At 36.9% G+C, this 27362-nt stretch overlaps 1 protein-coding gene across 2 annotated transcripts in view; it reads left to right on the top strand.

Annotated features, from left to right (window-relative positions):
* The window catches only part of PTN (pleiotrophin), a 104694-nt gene that overhangs the window by 64869 nt on the left and 12463 nt on the right, over positions 1–27362 (top strand). For both annotated transcript variants that reach the window (XM_049775676.1, XM_049775670.1), the window contains exons 2-4: positions 11343–11458; positions 12668–12841; positions 14532–14693. In XM_049775676.1, coding sequence (XP_049631633.1) covers positions 11344–11458; positions 12668–12841; positions 14532–14693 — 451 coding nt within the window. In that variant the 5' untranslated portion in view covers position 11343. The remainder of the gene's footprint in view (positions 1–11342; positions 11459–12667; positions 12842–14531; positions 14694–27362) is intronic.

Raw genomic sequence — 27362 nt, 5'->3', positions numbered from 1 at the left:
TTTATATTGTATTTTTGTGTTCCTCGGGTATATTCTTAGGAGTGGTATAGCTGGGTCGCATGGGAGCTCGATTTCCAGTTTTTGGAGGAATCTCCATATTGCTTTCCATAAAGGTTGAACTAGACGGCATTCCCACTAGCAGTTCCTTTCTTTCCACATCCCCTGTTTATTCTCATTCTTTGTGATGTGTGCCAATCTCTGGGGTGTGAGTTAGTACCTCATAGTTGTTTTGATTTGCATCTCCCTGATGATTAGTGGTGTGGAGCATTTTTTTCATGTGTCTTTTGGCCACTTGTATTTCTTCTTCGTCAAAGTATCTGACCATTTCTTCTCCCCATTTTTTTTTATGGGATTAGATGTTTTTTTCTTGTAAATTTCTGTCAGTGCCTTGTATATTTTGGAGATTAGCCCCTTATCTGATGGGTATTGGGTGAATAGTTTCTCCCACTCAGTGGGGGCCTCTTGTATCCTGGGCGCTGTTTCTTTTGAGGTGCAGAAGCTTCTCAGTTTAATATACCCCATCTGTTAATTTCTGCTTTCACTTGCTTGGAGAGAAGTTATTTTTTCTGATGTTGCTAGCTACTAGCTAGTGGTTTGGGATAAGTTTCATAATCAATTAAATCTTCAATTTCATAGCCTATTAACTGCAGATTAACTATGCCTATGCTTATTTCACAGTGATTTTAAGAAATTGAACAAGATAGAATCATCATTTGGGGGAGCTGAAAAGTAGTTAATGGTTAGTTAGTCTAATTAGTAATTCAAAAAGAACACTTTAAAGAAAATTATTGAGTAATATTCATATCTAGTATTTTAAAGATCAGATCTTTTAGTATTTAATGAATTCCAAACAATTGATACATATATTGTGGTCTATTTTCTTGATTTTTTTCTCATACACTGACATAATTTTGCCTGCTTATACTTAATCATAAATGTATTAAATCTAAATGAATGGTTAAAAAACAAAATCTGTATGGTTTTAAGAAAATTATACGGTCTTGCTTAGCAAGTAATTTAAATCTACTTAAAATGTTGCAAATTTTGCAACAAAGTAATCTCTAATCTGTGTGCTGTTTTTTGCTTTTATAGTCATCTGAGACATAATCAGAGTTAATATTTTTATGTTTTCTATCCTGTTTCCAGGAATTCAACCTAATTCCTCTCTGAGGAAAAAAGGTAAAATTGACAGTGACAAGATTCCAGTATAATATATGAAGAACTGTATATTAATTTTAACTTCTCATAAATGGGCTTCACTGATCTGCTCATTAGCCTTGTTTATTCACCCACATGTGTCTTTGTTCATTTTTGGAGGGGATCACACCCAGCGATGCTCAGGAATTACTCCTGGCTCTGATCTCAGAAATTACTCTTGGGGCCGGGAGAGATAGCACAGCGGTGTTTTCCTTGCAAGCAACCGATCCAGGACCAAACGTGTTTGGTTCGAATCCGGGTGTCCTATATGGTCCCCCGTGCCTGCCAGGAGCTATTTCTGAGCAGACAGCCAGGAGTAACCCGTGAGCACCGCCAGTGTGGCCCAAAAACCAAAAAAAAAAAAAAAAGAAAAAAATTACTTTTGACAGGCTTGGAGGACCATATGGGATGCCTGGGATAGAATCCAGGTCAGCCGCATGCAAGGCAAACACCCTACCTGCTGTGCTATCGCTCCCTCCCACCCCAGTATATATTAATTTTTGATTCAGTTCTTGAAATATGTGAATTTATGAGAATTAATTTATTACTTGTTAAATAAATGTTTCAGGTACATTCAAATGTAGAAATTTACAGTTATCTTCAACTTTATTTTATCTATTCTTTTACTTATTTTAGTTGTGGTAAAATTTAATTAATTTATAGTCAATGTACTCCACTGAGGCTGTTATTGTGCTTTTAAGATAATTCCTGATATACTGGAATTTTAAGTATCCTGTATCCTTAACTAGAAACCAATTTAATTGCAATTATTTTAATATTTTTAACCAAATGGAAAGAGTTAAGGAATGATCTCCTATGAATTTTTGTAAATACCTTTTTAGATTTATTTTTCAGGGATGTTGTTATCTAATAGAATATCTACCTTATAGTGTTGTCTGACTTGAAATTTTAGGTATGTTTATAGATATGTTTCAAACTTTTCTGAAAGTTTAAATATGCTAAGGTCATAAGATCACTCTTAGTCACTTTCTCACACAATGAAATGTTTATTGGTAATGACTAAACCAATTCAATCCATAGGTTAATTATTTCTGGAAAGAAGGGGTTCAATAAGCAAAGCTCAAATGCTTTGCTCCCAAAAGGGAAGAAAATGATTTGCCAAAGTTTCTTTTCTTTTCTTTTTTTTTTTTTTTTTTTTTGGTTTTTGGGCCACACCCGGCAGTGCTCAGGGGTTACTCCTGGCTGTCTGCTCAGAAATAGCTCCTGGCAGGCACGGGAGACCATATGGGACACCGGGATTTGAACCAACCACCTTTGGTCCTGGATCGGCTGCTTGCAAGGCAAACACCGCTGTGCTATCTCTCCGGGCCCTGCCAAAGTTTCTATTTTATTGGACCATGCAGAACTACCAAATATGAAGGGGAAAGCAGTGATTGAATCCCATATACCATGGAGACTTTTTTCCACATTGACCTACCAATACTGAGCATATTAAGTCACTAGGTAAATGTAGAGTGGAGTGGAATGCATGCTATGAGATTGATGATGGAAAATAAGTAAAACTAATCATAAAAGCAGAAAAGGACAGTGAACTGTACAGAGACTAGAAATAAACAGAATCATAATCCATGATATTATGTGCTTCTCACTTCCAATAAATTCTAGCTCCTTCTGCATGTATTTAACTAGTGGTCAACTTTTCATCATTGCTAAAAGTATGGAAAGAATGAAGCAGAAAGAATGAATGCTAATAGGGTACTGTTACCAAGATATAAGATCACTTGAAGATTTAAACTATAAGGCCATCTCATGTAATATTCTAGTTTTAGATGTCACTAGGTCCCTAATGAAGTGAGTTTGCCAGGTTTCTAACAAGATTTTTCCTTTACCCAAAGCAACACTCTGCATAGTCAATTAAGTCTTTCCTTGATTTCTTTTCTTGTCTTTTTTTCTCTTCTTTATTTTTGAGTCAATGAGCCCAGTTCTAAATGAAAGCTGGAGTTGTATGAACTGAATCAGCTGGAAATAGTAGCTGAAAGGCGTGCAAATGAAAGCTGGCAAGTTTCAGTTCTTCCGTTCTTGAAGGAGAGGCTAACTTCAATCCAAATGGCTTCCTGGGCAATTGTGTGATTATTGTAGGGTTTTGTTCCTGGGATGGAACCAGGCATTAATAATCTAGTTGTTGCAAGTTAAACCAAGAAATTGCACATCACATTTTTACCTTGCAGTGGCTTAGCAGCCGTTGGTACACTTTCTAATAGTGTGGGAACCATGGAAGAAGCTTTTACATCACATGGCAGGGCAGTGTGATGTGTAGAGGGTAGCCTTCAGCTTCTCTGAGCTTTTCAAACATAGCATAGGGTGGAAAACTACAGTCAGAGAACTCGGAAGTTCTGGAAGTCAGGCATCATGAACTACTTGGTTTATCTACATTAAGAGGGAGGACTTCTGATATCTTCACAGGCCATTCAATGTTGGGGGATATACAATTATTTGTAGTTTTGCTATGTAAAATTGCCTTCTGATAATTCATTTATAGTTTGGTGTGGAGTGTAATCAGGAATTTCTGATTACAAAGTAATCTCAAAGAGTAAGATATCAACTCTATCGATGAATTCTAAAAATGTTAGTTGTATTAGTGTGAAATATTGCATTTTATAAATCTGACTTAAAGTTTTGGTTTGCAACCATTATTAAAATTTTATTTCAAGTTCTTTTCTGTTTTCTTGTTTTAAACAACTTTTAATATCTCAAATTTATTTTAAGATATCCCACTAAAACCCTAAGGGTCAGGTTTATCAAAAACTCTATTGTGGATCTTGTAAAACAACTAAGAATTAGCAATATTAGTTCCTGACAGACGCTGTATTATTATTTTTCTGCTCAGATTCCTTCCATCATTAATCAGTAATTAAATGATCTCATTTCTCTTATTATGAGTTAAAGATCTTTCTCTCTTGTGTGTTGTGTATGTATGTGTGTGTTTCTCATTCTTGTTAATGAAAATTACCCCCCAAACCCCTAGGCTCTTATTTCTTGACATTAGCCATTGTCTTGTTCCCTTCCCAGTCTCACTGTCTCCCTCAGCAGCCATTGATCCTTAACTCTTAAGACAGTTGGTTCTCAAGGCCTTTCATTATGTCACAATGAATATTTATTAGGTTCTTAGGCTAACATAATAACTTGGCAAATAACACAGGATGTTGGCATGTTGACTGACCAAGAGACAATTCTTAAACTAATGTCTCCATGATTGTTTCTGAAACGATATTTCCCTTTTTTTTTTTTTTAGCTTACACTGATGTTATTAGGGTCTTTTCACTAATTTTTACTTTGATGTCTATGCAATTTAATCTTCATCAAATATTTTGAAGCATCTTATTTCCTAAGGTTCATGGTTTGACTCTTGCTTGTGGCTGATTTCTCTATTCAAATTCACTGGTACAAAAACATGAATTCTTACAACTTGCTTAGCTCTTCAATTCTTCATCTCTTGTGCTCTCCTGGAAATTCCAAGTCCTGTAACTTATGTAAACAGCCTGTGTTGACTCTGCTTTAACTTTTACCTTCAGATCAGAGATCTTTTTGGGTGCCTAACTAGTATTCAAGTTGAATGTCCTCTGGTACACACCTCAGATTTAAACAGAACTTTCTTGCCTTTCCTTAACTTTAGTTACTTAACTTTCTTAAAACTTCATGGCTGATCTGAAAAGTACAAATAGTAGAAGACTGGGAATAATCCCATGTATTGAGAATAAAATCACATTTAACATATACCAGAGACTTAGAATATGGTCTTTTGACTCTAACCTAGAATGAGTTATGTATGAAACTGTATTTGAATCTATATTTTGTACATTGCTACCTATCTTTGAATGAACATCAAAATCTGGGAGATACCTTAGTGTTTTCCTTTCATAAAATATTTCAGTTAACAGGATAATTCAATAAATAATCTTTCTTATTTCTTTTATTTTTCTCCCTTTTCTCTACCCCCTTTCCAATTGTTAGCTTTGCTCACTAGTTATGATTCATTTGGTTTTATATTATTTGTTGGAGTTGGTTAATTTTAAAAAGATTTTTCTGTATATATACATTAGGAAAATTAGGTTATAAGTTCCTTGTCAGTTTTTGGTATCAAGTCAAGTTCAATTTTCTGAATATTTTTCTACTTGTATCTCATTATTAGACTTTTTTTTTAATTTAGGGTCCTTTAATTCTATTAATGAGAAAATCATGTTTGGTGAAACTATATTATGTCATATACTTTACTCCCTGGCTGCTTTTAAGGTTTTTTTGTTTTGTTTGCTTATTTAGTTTTTATGGTTTAAATATGACTGCCTACATGAAACTTGCAATAAATCGTAGTTGGGAATGCAGGGTTTCTCTTTGTGAATTGACATTTCAATAGTTTTTAAAGATATTTAATTATTTTATTCAGTTTCTTTTTGTGTCACATTCTTTCTCTTGTCATCCAAGATCACTGGAAATAAAACAAAATGTTTATTACTGCCCCTCATGACACTGAAATATTGTTCTTTATTAAAAAATTTATTTCTTAGTCTAGATCATTTCTATTGATCTATTTCAAACTCAAAGGCTTTTTTTTTCTTTTTGTAGTTTTAATTTTTCTTCTCAGATTCCCATTTTTAGAAATAATTAAATATGTATCACTTCAAGTATTTCCTCATGCCTCTTAGCAATATTTTTCTTTTGCTTCCCTCTATACTATCCATATTTTATAACTAAAGAAACATAGTTAATTTTTTGTTGCTTTATATTGTGTTATATTCTAGGAGCCAGAGCAATAGCTCAATAGGCTGAATATATGCTTTACATAAAGAAGGCCCAGGATTTGATTTTGGTATTACATGATCCCCTGGATACCTTTAGGGATAATTTCTGTGCACTAAGCCGAGAATAATCCCTGAGCACTACCTAAGGATTCCCCAACAAACAAAAGTAGTGTTTAGTTCTCTTATCTATATTTTAATTGAGTTTTTGTTTTTATTAAGTTGATGTACCATTACTGTGCCATTACTAAAATTAGTTAGTACTTCTAGTAGCTTTTTGAGTGTGAGGAGCAGGCAGATGATTCCATTAAATTGAAATGGATACACAGTCCTTGAAATTTGGGTATGAAACCGAGGAAGCTAATAGCTGTCTGGTATAACGAAGATTTATTGGGTTAAAACTTTCTGCGACTTTTTTTTCTGTCAAAAGTAGCCATGAGACCTTTTCTGGATTTATGTACAGGTTGGATGTACATCAATCAACACAGAGGGCCTCAAAAATTCTCACTTTCAAGGTAAGCACTTCTATGAGGTGCTCATCCTTTGTGATAAATAAAGAAGATATACTTTTCTGATCTAGTGCTCAGTGTTGTTCTGAGATATATCTGCCTCTCTCAGCCACGCTATATTAATTTTTTGCAGTCATCCCCCACAAAGACATACTCATGAGGGGCAGTGTTCTCTTCGTTTACCTCATGGTATATCAGTGAACACTGAATTGTGCATGCAGTTTTGTTAATTACATTTTAATTGAATCACTTAATCTGAACAAAGTCATCAGTAATTAGAAATGTCAGTTGAACACAATAGTTAATAAAGATATACTGAGTTGTTTTGAAGAATATGAATGTTAGATAATCATCTTAATGGAAACACATTTTCATCTGAAGCTAGGACCTAGTATTTTATTTGTGTTTTGGGGGTAATACTTGGTGCTTGAGTTGGGGTGAACTACTCCCAGCTAAGAGCTGAGGGATTACTCTGTGCTTAGAGAACTATGTGACGCCAGGGTAAGCACAGAACTACAGCATGTAAACTCCAGCATGTACTCCAATCATTTGAGTCATCTCTCCAATTCTTAGATCCACCTATATGTAATGTGGTTTCTTAGCTAGCTAAACTGAAAGTATATGAATATATGTTTTCAATCAACATGAGCATCTATCCCTGGGATGCCGGGGATTGAACCCTGGGTTCACTGCTTGCAAGGCAAATGCCCTACCCACTGTTCTATCTCTTTGGCCCCTTGAGACATTTTTATTTTAAACAAAAAGTGATGTATACCTCACTATCTTAGTTTTAGTAACACATACATAATGGTATGAGTTTTAGAAGATCAAATATAATCTATGTTTCTTTATCTTGCATATAGTAGGTACTCACTAAATATTCATGGATAGTACTCACTAAATATTCATGGATAATAGTTTTTATTTCAAAGTGCTGCCTGCTATGGTGCCAGTTTATAGAATATTTTCTTTATTTTTGTGTGTGGGGTGTTGGGTCATATCTAGCAGTGCTCAGGGATTACTTCTGGCTCTGCACTCAAGATTCACTTCTGAATGTCTTGAGGAACCATATGGGATGCTGGGGACTGAACAAAGGTCAGCTGCATGTAAGGCAAGTGTCTTTATTTGCTCTATTATTACTCCAGCCCCATAGCTTATTTATACAATATTATCTTCTTTTACTATGAACTGGGTAGTTTCATCCAAATGGGTTTTTTGATGTCTCACTCGAAACTTTATTATATTCCATGTCTTCCGGTGGAAGTGATTTCTATTCCGAATTGGCTTATATAATCAAAATCAGTGTTTCCCAAAGTGGGGGATACAGGTCCCCAGCAGGAGACATTAGAACAATCTAGGGAGTGGTAGTAGCTCTGGTACAATGTGGTAATGGGGTGGGATTTCTGTTTGTATTATGGAATTCTTAAAGGTAGATTTCTAGGTTGGAGAGTGCTGAGTGAATGTTTTCTGAAAGAGGCCAAATAAATATGAGAATTCCTGATGAAAATGTCTTCAAGGTTGGTATGATTGATTGTCTTTGTAAAACTGCCTCTGAAGTGCTTTCTAGAAGACACTCAGCCATCATCTTCCTCTAAGAACTACACAAGCTCCCTTTAACAAAAAGCACTTACTATGTGTCTGAAAGGTTTTGGGTATGTAATATCATCATATTGGATCTTCAAGATAACTATGAGACTTCAAAAGCCCTTAGTTTTTATGATTTTAAATTAAAAAAATTGAGGGGATATATGTGCTCAGGGCTTACTTCTAACTAAAAATTCAGGAGTCATTCCTGGTGGGCTCTAGGGGGACCATTTGAAGTGGAGGGAATTAGCTCAGGTTGGTGGTCATAGCGCAAGTGCCTTGCCTATGGGACTACCATTCTGGTTTCAAGTGCTTAGTCTCCATGGGAGAAGGATACTGAGGAGAGCATACTGAGAATCACTATTCCTCCCAGATAGCAGAATCAGGAGTAACCCCTAATCTGACCAGTGTATCACCCCGAAAAAAATTATAATTAGTGTCAACTGACTGCTCCTCCTCAAACTATATTAAATCACTTATAATGATTAAGAATATTTGATTCTGTGATTAAAATATTTAGAAACATACCTACTAGTTATAGTTCCAAACAGAATTTCTAGCACTGAGTGATATTGTTTGCCTTACAGAGAACTTCAGGAAAATTAAACCTTTGGCCTGTTACTAAATCTGCATTTTAAGAAGTTGGCATACAATTAAAAAGGGGACTAAACATAGTTTATTTCCCTTATACTTAATGGCATATTATATTTCTTACAGAGCATGGAAAACTTTTATTCGTCAATGTTATACTTTATTAAGCACATGTATCTATCCTATCTGAGAATACAACTTAAAGCATACAAAGGTGTCTCAAACCATTTAACTAAATTAATGTGCTAATTTTTGGAGAAAGGAAGTTTAAGGATATTTTAGAATTATCTAAAATTATTTTTCTAAAACAAACTGGGAATCTTGATCTGTAACAAAACTATTACTCATGCAGAGAAATAGAATTCTAGCATGTAAACTAGGAGAGTGATAAATATGTTGTCCATAATATTCTATCAATTATCATTGAACACAATGCTTGTTGATATTAGGAAAAGTTCAAACCAAATACTATGGAATTCTGGAGAAAGAACAAATGTAACAGTCTGACTAAGCATCTATATCCAGCCACCAATTTTCTTCTGAATAGAGAAATGTTGACTTGCATTGTGAATTTGCAATCACCAACATCTAGATTCTACTAAGTAGATGATCTGATTTTTATAAAGCATGAAATTCAAGAAAAAGAAAGATATGGAGAACAGTGCTAAAAAACAAAAGTAATTTAAAAGATGTGTAAAAAAGACATGTTTTAAATTTTTGACATGTATAAGGAAGTATAAATAAATAAACTCCTCAAGAAATGCAAAGAGATGATTACTATAAAACTTAAATTTGGAGGACTGTGATTTGTATGGGAAACAGTCCTTTGGATGTAACTGGAAATGATACTTCACTAACCTGTAAAATTGTTTTGGGTAAATTTATTATCTTGCATTGTATCTTGTGACAAATAGGTAGAAAAGGAGTTTAGGCTAGAATGTTAAAATACATCTTTAAGGTCAAATACAAGATGCAGAAGCATTGCAAATCATTTACTGATTATTCTTGTAGGTATGATCGTCTATGATATGTAGGTATGATCTTGGTTGTTTTTATGCTGACTTTTTAGTGAATAATTTACTTTGTGATATAGACAAATGGTTGAAAATAAATCATTTTAACACAATTTCTAATATTTATAATAATCACATTTAGTGATATTTAACTGTAGCAAAATATGTACTGTGCAGTCACTATATTCTGGGTCTTATAGCAGGTGTTTCTTGTGGGGGTACAGAAGGTTAAATACATTTGGAAAGTAAGATTTTTCCTATTTTATACAATATACAACCTAAATGGTATCAATATATTTCATTATTTAAACTTCTACTAATCAATCAATATTAAACATAGCAGCAATGTCTAGCCAAGCCACATGGCTTTTGTTTGGTCACACTTGAATTTTTGTATAATTTTAAACATTACTTTCTAAATTTCTATTAATTTAAAAAAACTTGATACATTTTTTTTCTATCAGGAAGCATCTAAGTTATCAAAGTAATAGGGTTCAGAAAAGTTTCAAGCAAAGAGGAGAATAGAAATGGTGAAGAAAGATACCCCACCACCAATTCAAATTTGTTACTGATTCCTATTTGACAGGCGAATTTTTGTACATCATTGTGCATTTTCCTTTGAACCTTTAAAATATGTGAAATATGCCATTTACTTCAGATTCATGATTGTTCATAAATCAATTTTAGAGACAGAATATACAACCCTTCTACTGACTCTCCAACTTTTCATCACAATTTGACTCCTTGTTCTTCTACTACATTCACATCTTATAATGTAAGAGAGCTTGATTAATAGACAAATTTATACCCAATAAAAATCCAGTTTACAGATGTTTTAGAGCAGGGGTCTCAAACTCAATTTACCTGGAGGCCACAGGAGGCAAAGTCGGGGTGATCCTTGAGTGCAAAGTCAATAGTAAGCCTGAACATTGGGGGCTGTGACCCAAACAACAAAAACAAAACAAAACAAATAAAGATTCCTCTAGGGCAGGGCCACAAAATGTTGTATGGAGGGCTGCAAACAGCCCGCGGGCTGCGAGTTTGAGACCCCTGTTTTAGAGGGTGCTAAGATTCAAACTCCTGATCTCAGACATGTGAAGCACATGATCTTTCACTGAGTATACACACCCCTGGGTGCTCAAAAATGCCAGTGTCATAATTGGGAAATTCCTGGGTGGGAATTTTGCCCTTGAGAATAAATCTAAGTTAACATTTCTGAAATTAATTATTATAATATTATACATATGCTTAAATGGACAATCCATTAATTGTACCCATTTAAATAATTTATGGGCATTATAACACCATGCTTTTATTAGAAATTACCTGAATTTATAGGTGAAAGAGTTATTGACACGATGAGCAAAAGTATGTTTAAAATTTACTATAAAAATCTGCTTCTGTGTGCCATCCACAGTTTCTCACTTTTATAATCCATGACTTATCAAGTGTCTGCGAATGAATATTACATGGAAAGTTGTATTTTGCCTACAAATACAAGACTGGTTGCAGAATATTTCAAGTGGCAGCTGGAGAAAAAGCAGCTAGACTTCTGTACTTCAAAGTAATTGGAGAAACATTTCCTAAAATTTAATATTCTAGGAAAGGAAAATAGAGCTCCACATTAAGAAACTAATTGATTTCTCCTGTCCAACTTAGGTTGACACATATTTTGTTTTTCTGTTTATTTCTAGAATGCAGTACCAACAGTACCAACAGCAGCGTCGGAAATTTGCAGTTGCCTTTTTGGCATTCATTTTCATTTTGGCAGTTGTGGACACAGCAGAGGCAGGGAAAAAAGAGAAACCAGGTAAGGGATAGTTTTAAAGGGAAGATTAAAAATTTGTTTAATTTCCATCTGAGCAAACACCTGGTTTTTAATAAGCCTTCCCTCTCTCCCTCTCTCCTTCCCTTTCTTCCTTTCTCCCTCCTTCCTTCCCTTCCTTCCTTCCTTCCTTCCTTCCTTCCTTCCTTCCTTCCTTCCTTCCTTCCTTCCTTCCTTCCTTCCTCCCTCCTCCCTCCTCCCTCCCTCCCTCCCTCCCTCCTCCTCCCTCCCTCCTTCCCTTCCTCCGTTCCTTCCTTCCTTCCTTCCTTCCTTCCTTCCTTCCTTCCTTCCTTCTCCCTTCCCTCCTTCCCTCCCTTCCCTTCCCTTCCTTCCCTTCCTTCCCTCCCCCCTTCCCTCCCTCCCTCCCTTCCTTCCTTCCTTCCTCCCTCCTTCCCTCCCTCCCTCCCTTCCTTCCTTCCTCCCTCCCTCCCTCCTTACTTCCTTCCTTCCTTCCTTCCCTCCCCTCCTTCCTTCCTCCCTCCCTCCCTCCTTCCTCCCTTCCTTCCTTCCTTCCCTCCCTCCTCCCTCCCTCCCTCCTCCCTCCCTCCCTCCTTCCTCCCTTCCTTCCTCCTTCCTTCCTCCCTCCCTCCCTCCTCCCTCCCTCCCTCCTTCCTCCTTCCTTCCTTCCTTCCTCCTCCTTCCCTCCCTCCCTCCCTCCCTCCTTCCTCCCTTCCTTCCTTCCTTCCTCCCTCCCTCCCTCCTCCCTCCCTCCCTCCTTCCCCTTCCTCCTTCCTCCTTCCTTCCTCCTTCCCTCCTCCTCCTTCCCTTCCTTCCTTCCTTCCTTCCTCTTCCTTCCTTCCTTCCTCCTTCCCTCCTCCCTCCCTTCCTCCTCCCTCCCTCCCTTCCTTCCTTCCTTCCTTCCTTCCTTCCTTCCTTCCTTCCTTCCTTCCTTCCTTCCTTCCTTCCTTCCTTCCTTCCTTCCTCCCTTTCTTCCTCCCTTCTTTCCTTACTTTCTCCCTCCCTCCCTCTCTTTCTCGCTCCCACTCTCCCTCCTTTCCTCCCTTCCTCCCTCCTTTCCTACCTTTCTTCCTTCCTACCTACCTTCCTTTCTTCCTTCTTTCTTTCCTCTTTTGGTTATCCATTGATTTAATTATTTCTGATGACCTTTGCTATTTTCTTTCTGGACACCGAAAACAGATAAAAACTGCTATGAGGTCCTCAACAATAAACTAAAAAAAATGTCTTTCCTTCCAGAGAAGAAAGTGAAGAAGTCTGATTGTGGCGAATGGCAGTGGAGTGTATGTGTGCCTACCAGTGGAGATTGTGGACTGGGCACTCGAGAGGGTACCCGTACTGGAGCTGAGTGCAAGCAAACCATGAAGACTCAGAGATGTAAGATCCCATGCAACTGGAAAAAGCAGTTTGGAGGTAGGTTCAATCTCATTTTCCCTATTGATTTCACCTACAATGAAAGAAAAATGGGGCTCCTATATATAACCCCTTGAGTTATATTCCTTGCCTTATCATTTATTTGCTTATATGCATTTATTTTATTAAACACAGGATGGCAAGGTATCTTGCCAAGTAAATCCAGGGTTTCTTAGTTTCAGCACTATCTAAATTTTGGGTCAGGTAGATTTTATTTATTGAAGAATGTCCCTGTGTATTGTAAGTCACTTAAAAACTGTCCTGAATTTTCTACCTTGTTTTCAGTAGCTTTGCCCATATTCACCTCCCAAAGAAGTCTCCAGAGATTTCTTTGTATTCCCAGAGGTGAAAGCAGTTGCTGGTTGAGCACTGCTACCTTACAATTGGAACATGAACTATGCCTCTAGTCCTCCGTGTGGGCTCTTGGATCTGTCTTCTCTCTCTTTTTCTTCTTTGGTTTATATCTAAATACTTTTTTTGTTTGTTTGTTTTTGGGCCATGCCCGGCAGCCCTCAGGGATTATCTCTGGCTCTACTCTTAGAAATTACTCCTGGCAGGCTGGGGTGGGAGGTTTGTTATATGAGATGCCTACCCACTGTTATCTCTAAATTATTTTTAATTTTTTCTGATTTTCAATTTAGCCCTATCCTCCAGGTCTCATTTTGGTGCTTTTAGCTCTCTCTCTCTCTCTCTCTCTCTCTCTCTCTCTCTCTCTCTCTCTCTCTCTCTCTCTCTCTCTCTCTCTCTCTCTCTTCTCTCTCTCTCTTCTCTCCTCTCTCCTCCTCCTCCTCTCTCTCTCCTCTCTTTCTCTCTCTCATTACCTTCCTACCTGCCACAATGGCTTATAAATTTACCAGAACCCTAGGAAAAGCAGAGTCTTATTGCAGACTTTTCTTTACTCATTACTGCCAAGTCAAGCCTGACTTTTACCTTCTTTCTGTCATTGTTGTGGTTTTTATTTTTGTGTTTGTGTGGGCATAATTGGTGGCACTCAGGGATTACTCCTGGCTCTGCTCTCAGAAATCATTCTTGGCAGGCTCTGGTATCATATTGGATGCCAGAATCCAACCCAGGTCCATCCTGGGTCAGTTGTGTGCAAGGCAAATGCTTCACCTCTGTGCCATCTCTCTGGTCCTCTGTCATTCTTATTTTTTTATTTTTATTTTGGTCCACACCAAAATGCTCAGGGGTTACTACAGGCTTTGTACTCAGAAATCTCTCCTGGCTTGGGCGACTATATGGGATGCGGGGGGATTAAACCGAGTTTAGTCCTGGGTCAGCGATGTGCAAGGCAAACGCCCTACCACTGCGCCTTTGCTCTGGCCCCATTGTTATGTTTGAGCCACACTTAGTGATACTTAGGGCTTACTTCTGGTTTTGTGCTCAGTGTCATTTTTTGGTAGGCTGGAGTACCATATGGATTGCTGGTAATTGAACCCAGGTCAGTGGCATGCAAGACAATGTCTCTACCTGCTGTATTATCTCCCAGGCCCATACCTTATCTTTTAACAGGAGAAGATAACTTTTAGTATCTCCAACTTTAAATCCACTATAAAGTCATCTATCAACATATATGAACTCTGAGTTCAATTTTCTACTGTGTCAAAACAAAGCCCACAAAAATGTGTCTTTACTTATATGGCATTTGAAGTGATTCAAAGGTTTCTGTTTTGCCTTCCCTTTCCTTTAGCGGAGTGCAAATACCAGTTCCAGGCCTGGGGAGAATGTGATCTGAATACCGCCTTGAAGACCAGAACTGGGAATCTGAAGCGAGCTCTCCACAATGCCGACTGCCAGAAGACAGTTACTATCTCCAAGCCGTGTGGCAAGATGACTAAGCCCAAACCTCAAGGTAGCATCTTGTCCTCATACCAAATTTTCTATGCAAATTCTATTAGATCTGGACTGTAATTTATGTGTGATAGTTCAAATTTTGCTGTACTAAGTATTAGGTGAATGACCGCAAATGGGATTGAACAAGCAACTATCTAAAGCATCATTGCAAACCAGCAGTCCCTGAATTCAAATTCAAATCCTTTTGCAATAAAGCTTGATCTTTCCAGCATAAATAAACCACTTAGCAAAATAGGTCAGTTGAAACAATTTTTGTTGTTGATTTTTGTTTGTTTTTGGGCCACACCTGGCAGCGCTCCGGGGTTACTCCTGGCTCTGCATTCAGAAATCACACCTGGCAGGGCCTGAGCAGTGGCACAGGGCATAAGGCATCTGCCTTGCATGTGCTAGCCTAGGATGGGCTGTGGTTTGATCCCCCGGCATCTCGTATAGTACCCCAAGCCCGGAGCGATTTCTAAGTGCACAGCCAGGAGTAACCCCTGAGGGTCACCGGGTGTGGCCCAAAAACCAACCCCTCCACACACACACAAAAGAAAAAATCACTCCTGGCAAACTCGGGAGACCATATAGGATGCTGGGATCAAACCTGTATTGGCCACGTGCAAGGCCAACACCCTCTCCACTGTGCTCTCTCTCTGGCCCCAAAGCAGTTCTTGTATATTAGATTTAAACCTTCAACTGTAGCACATTCTGAAGATCCTGAGGTAGATAATTTTAAACCAAATCTGCCCAATTATTTGACATAAGCAGTTTCATTCAGTCAACTAAAATATTTTATATTTCCCCTTTCAATTCTACCATAAAATATTATAGTTCCTCATTTTTTACATTTGATTCAGAGACTTTTTTTAAAAGTTAATTTTAAAGCTTACCAGCTACATTTACAGCTTATAAACTGTAAAATATTTGGTAGAGCTATTTTTCTATTTCCAGAAATTCAGACTGCCTACATGCTAGAGAATGTGCATCAAAGGTGCAACAAGTATCATGTTGATGGTGATTTCATTCAAATAAAATCACAGCTGAATGAAGACGCAAAGCTATTCAACTCATATATTATGAATATATTATATTCCCCGAATAAAAATTTAATTATATCCACTCTAATTAATATGTTAAATTCCTAACTTCTAATTTCTCATTATATCACTATATTTGGAGAATTGATATTTTTAGAGAAATAAATAAAATTGAATGAAGCCACATATGTGGGCTTTAATTCATGTGACCGCTGTACTTATAAAAATGAGATCAGGGGACAGAGAAACAGTACAGTATGTAGCATTCGTGCCTCCCTTCGAGGAGTGATCTTTGAGCACAGAATCAGAAATAAGTCCCGAACCAGGAGCTATTTCTGAGTGCAGAGTCAGCAGTAACCCCTGAGCGCAGTCAGGTGTAGCCCAAAAAACAAAAAAAAAAAGTAAAATAAAAATAAGATGATGACACAGACACTAATGGATCCCCATGTGAAAAAGATGGAGAAAACATTGATGTGCAGTCCCAGGAGTAGGCCCCAGAAAAAACCAACCTTACCTACTTCTTGATTTGGACTTCAAGCCTCATAAACACTTATGCCAGGGACCAGCATTTAGTAAACAGGGTTGAAGCAGATGTGCTGCAGAGGATTAAGAGATGAGACTGAGTAAGAGAAAAATGTGGGGTCAGTGGGTTCACAGCCTCATGGGTTGAGAGTCCTGATTTTCCTTCACATTTGTTATTTATTGCTTTGAACCAGGAAAAATAGAAGAGGAGCAGTTATGTTGTTCAATAAAGAACATATTTATTGTAACCTAGGCACAGTACTCAGCATATATATACAAATATCTTTACTTTGGGCTTTTCTTGGGGCTCTGTCCTCAGACAAGGGAGGATAAAATAGAGGATTAACAGGACTTTTGTCTTAGTGGCATCCACGAACTACCAGGTCCCCAAATTTCTGTCCATTCTACCTGTTTCTTCATTCTGTCTAGTTTAACCCTTTGTTCTCAAACACATCTAGACTATAAATTTTTTTGGTTTGTTTAAACACCCACACAATGCTATTCTGAAATAAAATACTTTCCAGTCTTCTGCTTATTATGAATCCCAAATAGATCTTAAAGATGAATACTGGCTAGATTAACTACAAGGAGAAGTATAGAAAAATGAACACAAGACCATAGGTAATGAAAACAAACAAAAAATACTCAAATACCACAGAAATTGAGCATGATCGATTGATCTAATCTCACAGGTTAAAAATCCAGTGGAATTCTCTGTGGAAAGAGTTCCCCTAAATACAGGATGGCCGGATGCAGACTGATTGGTACTTGCAGATGAAAATTCTAGGATTTGGGCTGCTTTCTCCAGATTTTTGAAATCTCTGATGGCGGTTTTGTCATGTTTGCTTTGTTTTGTGGGCCATACCTGGTAGTGGTCAGGGCTTATTTCTGGCTTTGTGCTTAGTGATCATGCCTGGGTCTCAAGGAACCATTTAAGGTGTCAGATGAAATCTATTGCCCTCATACAAGGCACGTGCTCTCCCTATTGTATTATCTCTCAGCCCCCTCTGCTGGTGGCATTTGGGAGACATGATGTGGAACTGAGGTCAGTATACTGCGTGTACTAGCTCTACAAAAATTCCTTGTCCAGACACAACTGCACAGATCTAATGAAAACAAACGGCCACATCTAGGCAGTCAAACCTTTACCAAGCCAGAAGAGCACAGAGTTATATTTTTCAAATCAATTTGTTGCTAATCCAGCCAAAGAATAAAAACATTCAGCATAGAGAACGGATCAGAAATTCTGGGAATCTGCATTCTAGAGTAGTGGTTCTTCACTTGAGCTGCAAGTTAAAATTTTTATGGGAGAATTATCAACCCTGCTACCCATTCTTAACCATGTAAATCAGCACTGGCAGTTTAACTTCCCATTGCTGCTCTAGAATGAAATTTTTGAGAAAGAGTACACTGATAAATCTATCTATCCATCCATCTTTCTGTCTGCTTCTACCTATCCATCTATTATCCAGCCATCTATCTGTCTGCCTATCTATCATATATCTATCTATCCATCTATCCATTCATCATCCATCCATCCACCTGTCTGTCTGCCTATCTATAATCCATTCATCTGTCTGCTATCATCAATCCGTCCATCCATCTATCCATCCATCATCCATTTGTCTGTCTCCCTATCATTCATTCATATATCCATCATCCATCCACCTGCCTGTCTATCTGCCTATCTACCATCCATCCATCCATCCATCCATTCATCCATCCATCATCAATCCATCTATCTGTCTGTCTGCCTATCATCCATCCATCCAGCCATGCAGCCATTCATCTATCTGCCTCTTTATCATATATCAGTCTATCAAGCCATCCATCTGTTTGCCTATCTATCATCAATCCATCCATCCATCCATCCAATTATCCATCCATCCATTATTCATTCATCTATCTGTCTGTTTGCCTATCTATGATCTATCTGCACACACATATATACATATAAGCACATGTTCATTGTGAACATGCACACAACATGCACATACATTGCTCATTACTCTCGCTCTCTCCTGCAGGCCTGAGTCTATGTGCCTTAATGGATGTGGTGTAAAATTGGCAAAGTCAATGTGTGTGGGATGGGGGAAGTACTGGATAATTATGGAAAATATTGAAAAGTTTAAAATAAATAGGGCACAAAGAAAATACAGTTGAGAAAGATTCACATTGAATAGGAACTCTCTTATGGTTCAGACTTAGAAAACAGTGGCAAAATATTTCAAGTAGGCAGTCTGCAATTATTTAAAACTATGTTTTTATTGAAGTGACATCACTATAGAACATTATAAAGTTTCAGACAGGCATCATTATGTCAGCTTTATAAACCTAAGCATATAATTAACTTAAATGGTATTTTGATTAATTAAAATTATTTTACAAGTTCATAATAATTTAAATTATTTTTAGAATTTTATGCTAAAGCCAATCATCCCTTTTATAGACCATCAAATTGCAACTTTCCATGTTATTAGTCTATAGAATTCCTTTCTTAAAACCATCCAATTTTCCTCCTCTCAACAATGAAGGACTCTAAGAATGTCATTTAGCATCACTCACTTGTGAAAAGAAAATTTCTAGCTGTTCATATAAGGAGCTGCATCCGATTGAACATTTTCTTAGTATAACTCACATGATTTCAGTGTATTAATATTATAATTTTATAATATAGATATCTAAACTTAAGTTAGTCAGTTTTTATTATCAATAAGAAATAAATTGTTTTCTTTAGTGCTGTTTCTTTTTTCAGTCCTTAGGTGTTTTATTTTTATGTTTATTATCATATATAAGTTTTTTTTATATTCACAAGTAACTATTATTTTAAAGGAAACAAAGGCATACTGATTAATTTATTTGCCCATGATAAATAAATTGTCTCTGATAAATGACAGTCAATATTTGGGCAACTCTACATTCGAGTTCTTTTTTGTATCCTGTTGATACCTATGTGAGTCACATGTGACTCATGTGAGTACATTGTTAGCTTTTGAAATAAAGGATAACCTTTGTAAGGTATAGAAATGGCAGACAGGATAGTTTAATGGAAAATGATATTTTTTAGTGCATTATTTTTAAAATCTACAAGCCATCTACTACAGTGTGTTTCAAGAGGACTGACCCCACTCTTGTTCTTTAAGGTCTCCTTGTGCTTAGTACTTAATGAATATGCTTTTATGAGGTTAGGGCGTTTTAGCCACATCCAGCAGTGTATTATATGTATTAGATTAAATACATATAATCTTGATGTAACAAAGAAATGACTAATTCTGCTCTGTGTTCATCAGTGATCCCTGGTGATTCTCTGAGTTCCAAGGACAATATATGGTACTTGGATTTTGAAGAGGGGTCAGAGCTATGCTAGGTAAAACACCTTACCTCCTGTAGTACCTCTCTGGAAAAATACTTTAAAAGTTTTGCGCTTGGATGGGGTTTGGCAGGCCTCCGCCATGCCAAAGGTCTTCTTACCAGGCCTGGGGGGGGGGGGGTGCGCGACTTGGGTGATCCCAGCACCCCTCTACCGCCTTGCTCCAGAGCTCCAGGGCTTCCCCTGGGCCACATGCCTGGGCAAGCCAGCGAGGTGGGTCCCTTGGAGGAGCTTGAAGGTTCCCCTAGGCTTAACTTGTGGGTACTAAGAGCTGCTTGGTTGCACTGAAGCAGTCACTGGTAATTTTTTACCAGTCTATATGTTTAAAACCACGTGAGGGCTAGAGCCCCGCAAACACAATATTGATTAATAGTACTCCCTATCCTTGAATTATGTTTTTGTGTATGCAGAATGTCCATTTTGTTATCTGCCCTGTCACATACCCCTACAAAAGCTCATTTTTTCTTTAACTCTCTCACCCCTTACCATCATCACTCCACATTTACCCTTTTTACCTTCAGTACTGCAGAGTCCTCAGTCACAGACCAAAGTGGTCTACTGGAGTTAACACCACCCCCAACTAGTTAAAAAGGCATAAAATGAATATGTATGTCTTTTCAACATTTTATGTGTGTTTTCTTTGACAACTATAGCTCTTGCTGAATATTTTCTTATACAGTGACGATTTTCTTCATTTTTTATCTTTTTGTTTTGTTTTGCTTTGTTTTTGTTGTTTGCTTTTTGTTTTGCTTTGTTTTGGGGCCACACCTGGCGGTGCTCAGGAGTTACTCCTGGCTGTCTGCTCAGAAATAGCTCCTGGCAGGCACAGGGGACCATATGGGACACCGAGATTCGAACCAACCACCTTAGATCCTGGATCGGCTGCTTGCAAGGCAAACACCACTGTGCTATCTCTCCGGGCCCTCATTTTTTATCTTTTTCTGTCTTTGTGAACTGTTCGATAGGGATTTTGGTGAAAGAGTCCCTCAGTTTAATGCTTATGTTTGAACCAAGTCACGGGTATTGTTGGACGTGTTCTTATGCCCCCATTATCACCGATAACGCCATGTGACTTTATTTCTTGTTTGCATAGGCACATTAAAAAAGGAAAATACTATACATACAAATAAGTTCTTATCTAATAGAGGTGGGAACACACAAATTTTGTAGGCAATGGGACCTTACACCCTGAACATTGACATAATGACCTGGCACAGGCCTCAGAAGAATGGGCATTCTCCATTCACCCCTGATCTAGAGAAGCCATCTACAAAACATCCAAGATTGTCTATAACATCACCTGAAAGCAATCCTCTGCCAGGGAAGACCCTACCACTGCTCTGACATCAACCTACTCAAAAGAGACTTCCCTTAACACTGAGAAGACTTAACAATAACAACGACCTGCTTACTGAACAAGGCTTTCTGCATTGCCCTTTAATTGTGAGGTGAAACTAGAGGATGCTCCACACTAGCCTGATTTTAATGCAGGATATGCAGATTCCAGGATCGTTAATACAGAAACTTGATGCCAACAATTTGAGACTGTGTGGAAAATAAAACTGTATTGGCACTACAGACAATGACTTGAATTGAACAAACTAGTTTGCCTGGAGCCTAGAGTTGATCTTATGCCAGGAAACTTCAGGGATAGGGTCTCCTTGTATTTAGGCCAAGGCTTTTCCTTTCCATGTCCCCCATATTTTGGTGGGCCTATGCAAACAATATTTGCCACTCTACACCATTTTTACTGTGCTCCTTTGACTCTAAACTAAACTAAAAAAGATTTTTGGGGTGCTTAGCGTTATTGTTGGAACTCTTAATAGATATTTGACACTTCATTTCGTAGGGGTGGACTGTTTCACCTTCTTTTTCTCCTTCGTCTCTCAAACCGATGGCGAGAGCCTCTAAAAGAATTCTGCTTATTCCCGGCGTATTAGACTTTTACCCCAGTTTATTATTTTTCTCCTCTTCAAACAAAACCACATAACTTGAACTAGCTAGTCCTGCCCCCCAATTAGAGGGGGAAATAAAGGAGGCATCAGGACCAAACAGGTGTAAGACTACGAAGTAATAGGATAGGTACAGAGGGGACCATATATTCTAGCAGCCCTGGGGGTGAGGGAAGAGGATATGGAAGGTAGGACAAAAACGGAGGAGTAGGGAAGACAAACCGGTGATGGGAATCCCCCCCGATTTTATGTAAATATGTACCTAAAATATTATTGTCAACAATATGTAAGCCACTATGATCAAAATAAAAATTATGTTAAAAAACACTTAAACTTTTTATATTAACTTAAACTAATATGCATGTGCATGAAAATGTAAAAAAAAACTATGCCTTCAATGTTTAAAGAGTCACATAAATTTCATGGCTTTAGATTGCTTTGTGTACTGCTAAGAAATGTTATAATGTACTACAATCTGGGGACTTGTGGACAAAGTAATTATACATGAGTTCTGTTTTATTTTTCTTAATATTCTTTGACTGTAAGTTAAAAATTAAGGCATTAGCAAGGGGATTTCTTCTGAGAACTCTTTATAGATGATTGTCCTTCCACTGTAACTTTACCTTGTCCTCTTTCTTTGCATCATTGTTCTTATAATTAAAAATTAAAAAAAAAAGTTTTGTGCTTGGAGCCACATTGTATTCAGTTCATACTTCTGGCTCTATACTCAAGAATCACTCCTGGTAGTGCTCAGGAATTTGAATGAGGATCAGCAAGGCAAGCACCATTAACTCCTACCCTAACTCTCTGACTCTAAATGAAAATCCTTAAAATAAGTGGAAGAGAGGTTTCATCACCAAATCCTTCAAAAATCAGTGGAGGCTGTAGTAGAGCAATCATTTAAATTTTCATATATTACATAATTATACACTATTTCAGGAACAAGTAAGCCATTGGTGATGCCTTCTTTTTTAACTCAGGACCCTTACAATAGACATACATAGGAACTCATTGATTTGGAATCTGACACTCTGCTAAATTTAAACACTCTGCATAAATTTAATTTAATCTTCAAAGCAAATCCATTCAGTGCACTTTATTTATTGTGCTTTGTATATGAGAAAATACAGTTTTAGAGAAGTTAAGCAACTTGCCAAAAGTTTTACAGTTAGTAAATGACAGAACAAAGATCTTATTTCAAAGTCAGAATGATATTGAAGATCTCCTAGCTGCCTCTGACTTGTATAAACTCACAGGCTCTGACCTTAATAAATAAACTTCTGTGCTTAAAGTCATTAAATGGAAAAGCTTCAGAGAACCCAGCTTATCATCTGATATAATCTTTATATAACAAAGAAATAAAAATACAACTAGAGAAAACCAGTACTTAATCAAATCCATCTTGTTTACTAGCACAATTTCTTCCAGAATTAATTCTTTTTTTTTTTTTTTGCTTGATGCTCAGGGTTATTCCTGTGATACTCAGGGGTTTACTCATGGCTATACGCTCAGAAACAGAGTTTGAAGCATTTGATGAAAAGGATAATATTGGGTGCTGGTGTGTGCTAATCACTCTCACCTCTGTTTCTTGCCATTATTATCCTTTTCATCAAATGCTTCAAACTCTTCAAACTCAAATGCTTGATCTGTTTATTTCTGTTTTGTTATATTTTGAGTTTGCTTTAGAGAAGGTAATATTCCTCTTTATCTTGGTTTCTAGCCTCCTTTGTTTTGGGAAATGACAGTGGGTTAATTTTCACTATAAAACATTTCTTGGGCCCGGAGAGATAGCACAGTGGCGTTTGCCTTGCAAACGGCCGATCCAGGACCAAAGGTGGTTGGTTCGAATCCCGGTGTCCCATATGGTCCCCCGTGCCTGCCAGGAGCTATTTCTGAGCAGACAGCCAGGAGTAACCCCTGAGCAATGCCGGGTGTGACCCCAAAAAAAAAACCAAAAAAAAAAAAACATTTCTTATTTTTTACAATGAAGCAATGGATGTTGACAAGACTGTGACTGCTTGCCATCAAATTAATATATTGGGAAAATAATTGATACTTTATTATTATCACTGCTAATAATAGTAATATAAGGATTTATTTGTGGAGAATGAGCAATTAATTTTAGTGTTGCTATTTTGTTCTTGGAAATTCCTGAGTACCCCCCTTGCTTTGGTTAAAAATTGCTTAAAATTCATCATACTCTACTAATATTGCCCTCTTGATTTATAAAAGCTTTTGCATCGGAGCCTCCCTTAAACTGAAGCATTTAATTATCTTGTGATATATTATATATCCCAAAGAGACAATATGGGTATTCTTATGAACATCATAATAAATGTAATTATTTACTTATATTTTCACAAAATAAGAATGAAAAAGAATTAAATGAGAAAATTAATATTCCTGCGAATGAGGGTTAAGATCGTTTGGGTGAAGGTCATTCTTAATTAAAATATTGTAACTGGAATTTGTTTATTTTTCAGAATCTAGCAGAAATAAATTAGTGTAAAATTGTATAAAATTTTTAAAATGTCAATATCTTATGAAAACAGATTAAGTAGTTAAATTTTTTTTCTCTCATAAAGCTCTGTGTCAGGCAGGATTTTAAAGATGCCTCCAGATCTTCTCTAACTAGTTAACGAAAAAGGAATTTATTTAAGGATATTAAATAGTTTACAGAATCTCTAAGGGGACCAGAGACTGTCTTGGCAGCTACATTCTAAGAATAACGCTGTAATGTCTAATGATACCACACACAGCTGATGCAAAAGCAATCCTCCTGCTGAAATTATCCTTTTGCACAGTGTATATAATGCTAAGAATTAAAGACTGGGAATGACAACATTCTGTCTCCCCAGGCCCAGACACTTCCACCTCCTCTCTTGCTAGAATATTTAATCTCCCCAAATTTGGCCTACTCCCCCCTCCCCTGGTTGCTCACATCTAGATCCAATTCTAATTTAAACACGACTGCTTACTGGAAACAAGGTCACATATAAAATCCTGTTGCTAAGAAGTCTGGAAATGTGTTTTTAACTTTTCAAATGCACTGGGTTTTGTAGACATATATAGCAAGCCAAGTAGGCAGGGCCCATATGTGTGGTAGTCTTGGCCTACAGGCACTCTTCTGTAGATGAGTAATTATAACTAAAGTTTACTGCCCAAGCCAAGGTTTGGGTAGAAGGCCCTCCTATGAGTAGGCATTTTTCTTGCAGGCCTTGGTGATATGTCATAATGATCATCTGGGAGCATTTTCAAGTCTTGGGTGATTGTTCATATTAAGATAATTAATTTTTGAAATAAGAAGCAAATATGACACTGTAAGTTAATGTATTCAGGTCAGCCTCTGAGCTTGCTTGACAGAAGGACTTTTAAGTACAACAGGCAGAAATGAATGCCTGAGGACAAATGTTTACCAGTGACCCCGGGAACTGGTTTAATTCTTCCTCTTGTCTAGTCCCCACAACTGTCTCCCTCTACTGTTACCAAATACTTTTATACTTTTCCTGTTCATGATACCTTCAATTCTTCTTATTTCTTTGCAGGTATTCCTAAATGTTTTTGTTATCTTGCTGATGCTTCTTTTTACTTTTTCCTTTCTTTCTCTCTTCCTCTTTCTTTCTTTCTTTCTTTCTTTCTTTCTTTCTTTCTTTCTTTCTTTCTTTCTTTCTTTCTTTCTTTCTTTCTTTCTTTCTTTCTTTCTTTCTTTCTTTCTTTCTTTCTTTCTTTCTTCTTTCTTTCTTCTTCTTCTTTCTTTCTTTCTTTCTTTCTTTCTTTCTTTCTTTCTTTCTTTCTTTCTTTTCTTCTTTCTTTCTTTTCTTCTTTCTTTCTTCTCTTTCTTTCTTTCTTTCTTTCTTTTCTCTTTCTTTCTTTCTTCTTTCTTTCTTTTCTTTTTCTTTCTTTCTTTCTTCTTTCTTTCTTCTTTCTTCTTTCTTTCTTCTTTCTTTCTTCTTTCTTTCTTTCTTTCTTTCTTTCTTTCTTTTCTTTCTTTCTTTCTTTTCTTTCTTTCTTCTCTTTCTTTCTTTCTTTCTTCTTTCTTTCTTTCTTTCTTTCTTTCTTTCTTTCTTTCTTTCTTTCTTTCTTTCTTTCTTTCTTTTTCGCTTTCTTTCTTTCTCTCTTTCTCTCTTTTTTCTTTCTTTGTCTTTTCCTTGGTCTTTTCTTTCTCTCTTTCTCTCTTCTTTTTTATTCTTTCTTTTTCCCTTCTTTCTTTTTTCTTAAAATTATTAAACATCTCTCTTTTCTCTCATTTCTCTTTATTTTTAAATAATATCTGGATCTTTCTCTAGCTCTAAGGTTTGACAATCCATTTCTAAAGATCAAAAGAATAGTAACTTTTTAAGTGGAAGGCTCTACTGTGTGCAGAAGACAGCATTTGGCAGCTGATTATTAAATGAAAAAGGGGGTTCAAGAAAAGTGATATTCTCAGTATTTTCCATTCTCTCTCCACTAAATAGATTCTTTTGTTAGTTCTCCTAAGATATATTTCCAGCAGTTCTTTTTACTTTTGGGGTTCTGACATCCTTAGGAATGAGCTTGGAAGCATTCTATGGAGAGACTCTGGTAAACTGTGAGACATTTAACTGAGAGAGGTGAAGGGACAGATTCCCACTGTAGGTTAGTTCAGGATGGGTTTCCTTTCCTCTTCTCCCACCAGGGTGGGCATTGTTGTTACTTGCACCCTTGACCAGAAAATGGTAAAGCTGTGGGAATTCTTTTCATCATCAGAGAGAAACCTTTTTCTAATTAAGTCTCAAGGATTTTATTTCCTTTTCATTTTACTTTTATTTTCTTTTTCCTTTTTTTGTTTTTATTTCCTTTTTATTTTCCTATTTTATTTCCTTTTCATTCTATTTTTGGCAATTTTTCAGCCTCTGTATTTAATTTGCTATCCACAATACTATTCTTGAACTGAAGATATTTCATTCTGCTCCCTTTAGAATTATAAGTATTTTTCCAGGGAGGTGATAGCTCAAAGGACTCGGCTTGGCATGAATGCCCTGGTTCGATCCCCAGCAATGCAAGGTTTCCTGAACACCACAAATTAGATTGCTTGTAGCCTCCAGCAATGACTGGGTTTAAACAGATTGCATTATCTATAATCAAATCTGCTTTGGTTTTTGTAACTTATGGTTCATAATGAATATTTTATAGCAAGCTGTAGAAATGAAATGAAAGAATATATGTATACACTTGTTCAATAAATGTGCATTTAATTTTGAAGGTGGTGCATGTCAAACCTGGTGATGCCAAGGTTTCCTTCACCATTGCAACTTTCCCACCACCAATGCCTCCCATCACCCTCCTTCCCGTCCCCTGCCTGTATTCCAGACAGGCATTCTATTTCTCTCACTCACTACCATTGTCATGAGAGTTGTTAATGTAGTTATTTCTCTAACTGCATTCACCACTCTTTTTGGTAGACTTCATGTCATGGGCTGGTCCTTCCAGCCCTCACCTCTATTGTCTCTGGGTATTAGTACCATACTGTCTTTTGTTTTTCTTAAATCCTAGAGATAAGTGAGACTATTCTGTGTCTATCTCTCTCCTCTGACTTATTTCACTCAGCATAATATTTTCCATGTCTATTCATGTATAGGATAATTCATGACTTTATTTTTCCTGATGGTTGCATTTTAGATTTTTTTCTTCCAATAGTTTTTAAAAGGCTTATTCCCTCAGCCCATTATCAGGAAAAGAAATGTGGTGATTATAGTACAATAATAATAGTTATTATTTATTTAGAGCTTAGTATGTTTTGACTCTATTTGGTAAATTGCCTTTATATTGTGCACTGAATATTCATA

The sequence above is a fragment of the Suncus etruscus genome, chromosome 1 (genome assembly GCF_024139225.1).
Source record: "Suncus etruscus isolate mSunEtr1 chromosome 1, mSunEtr1.pri.cur, whole genome shotgun sequence".
Classification (NCBI taxonomy): Eukaryota; Metazoa; Chordata; class Mammalia; order Eulipotyphla; family Soricidae; genus Suncus; species Suncus etruscus.
The sequence above is the reverse complement of the archived record's forward strand: the minus strand, read 5'-3'. Positions and strand labels throughout refer to the sequence as shown.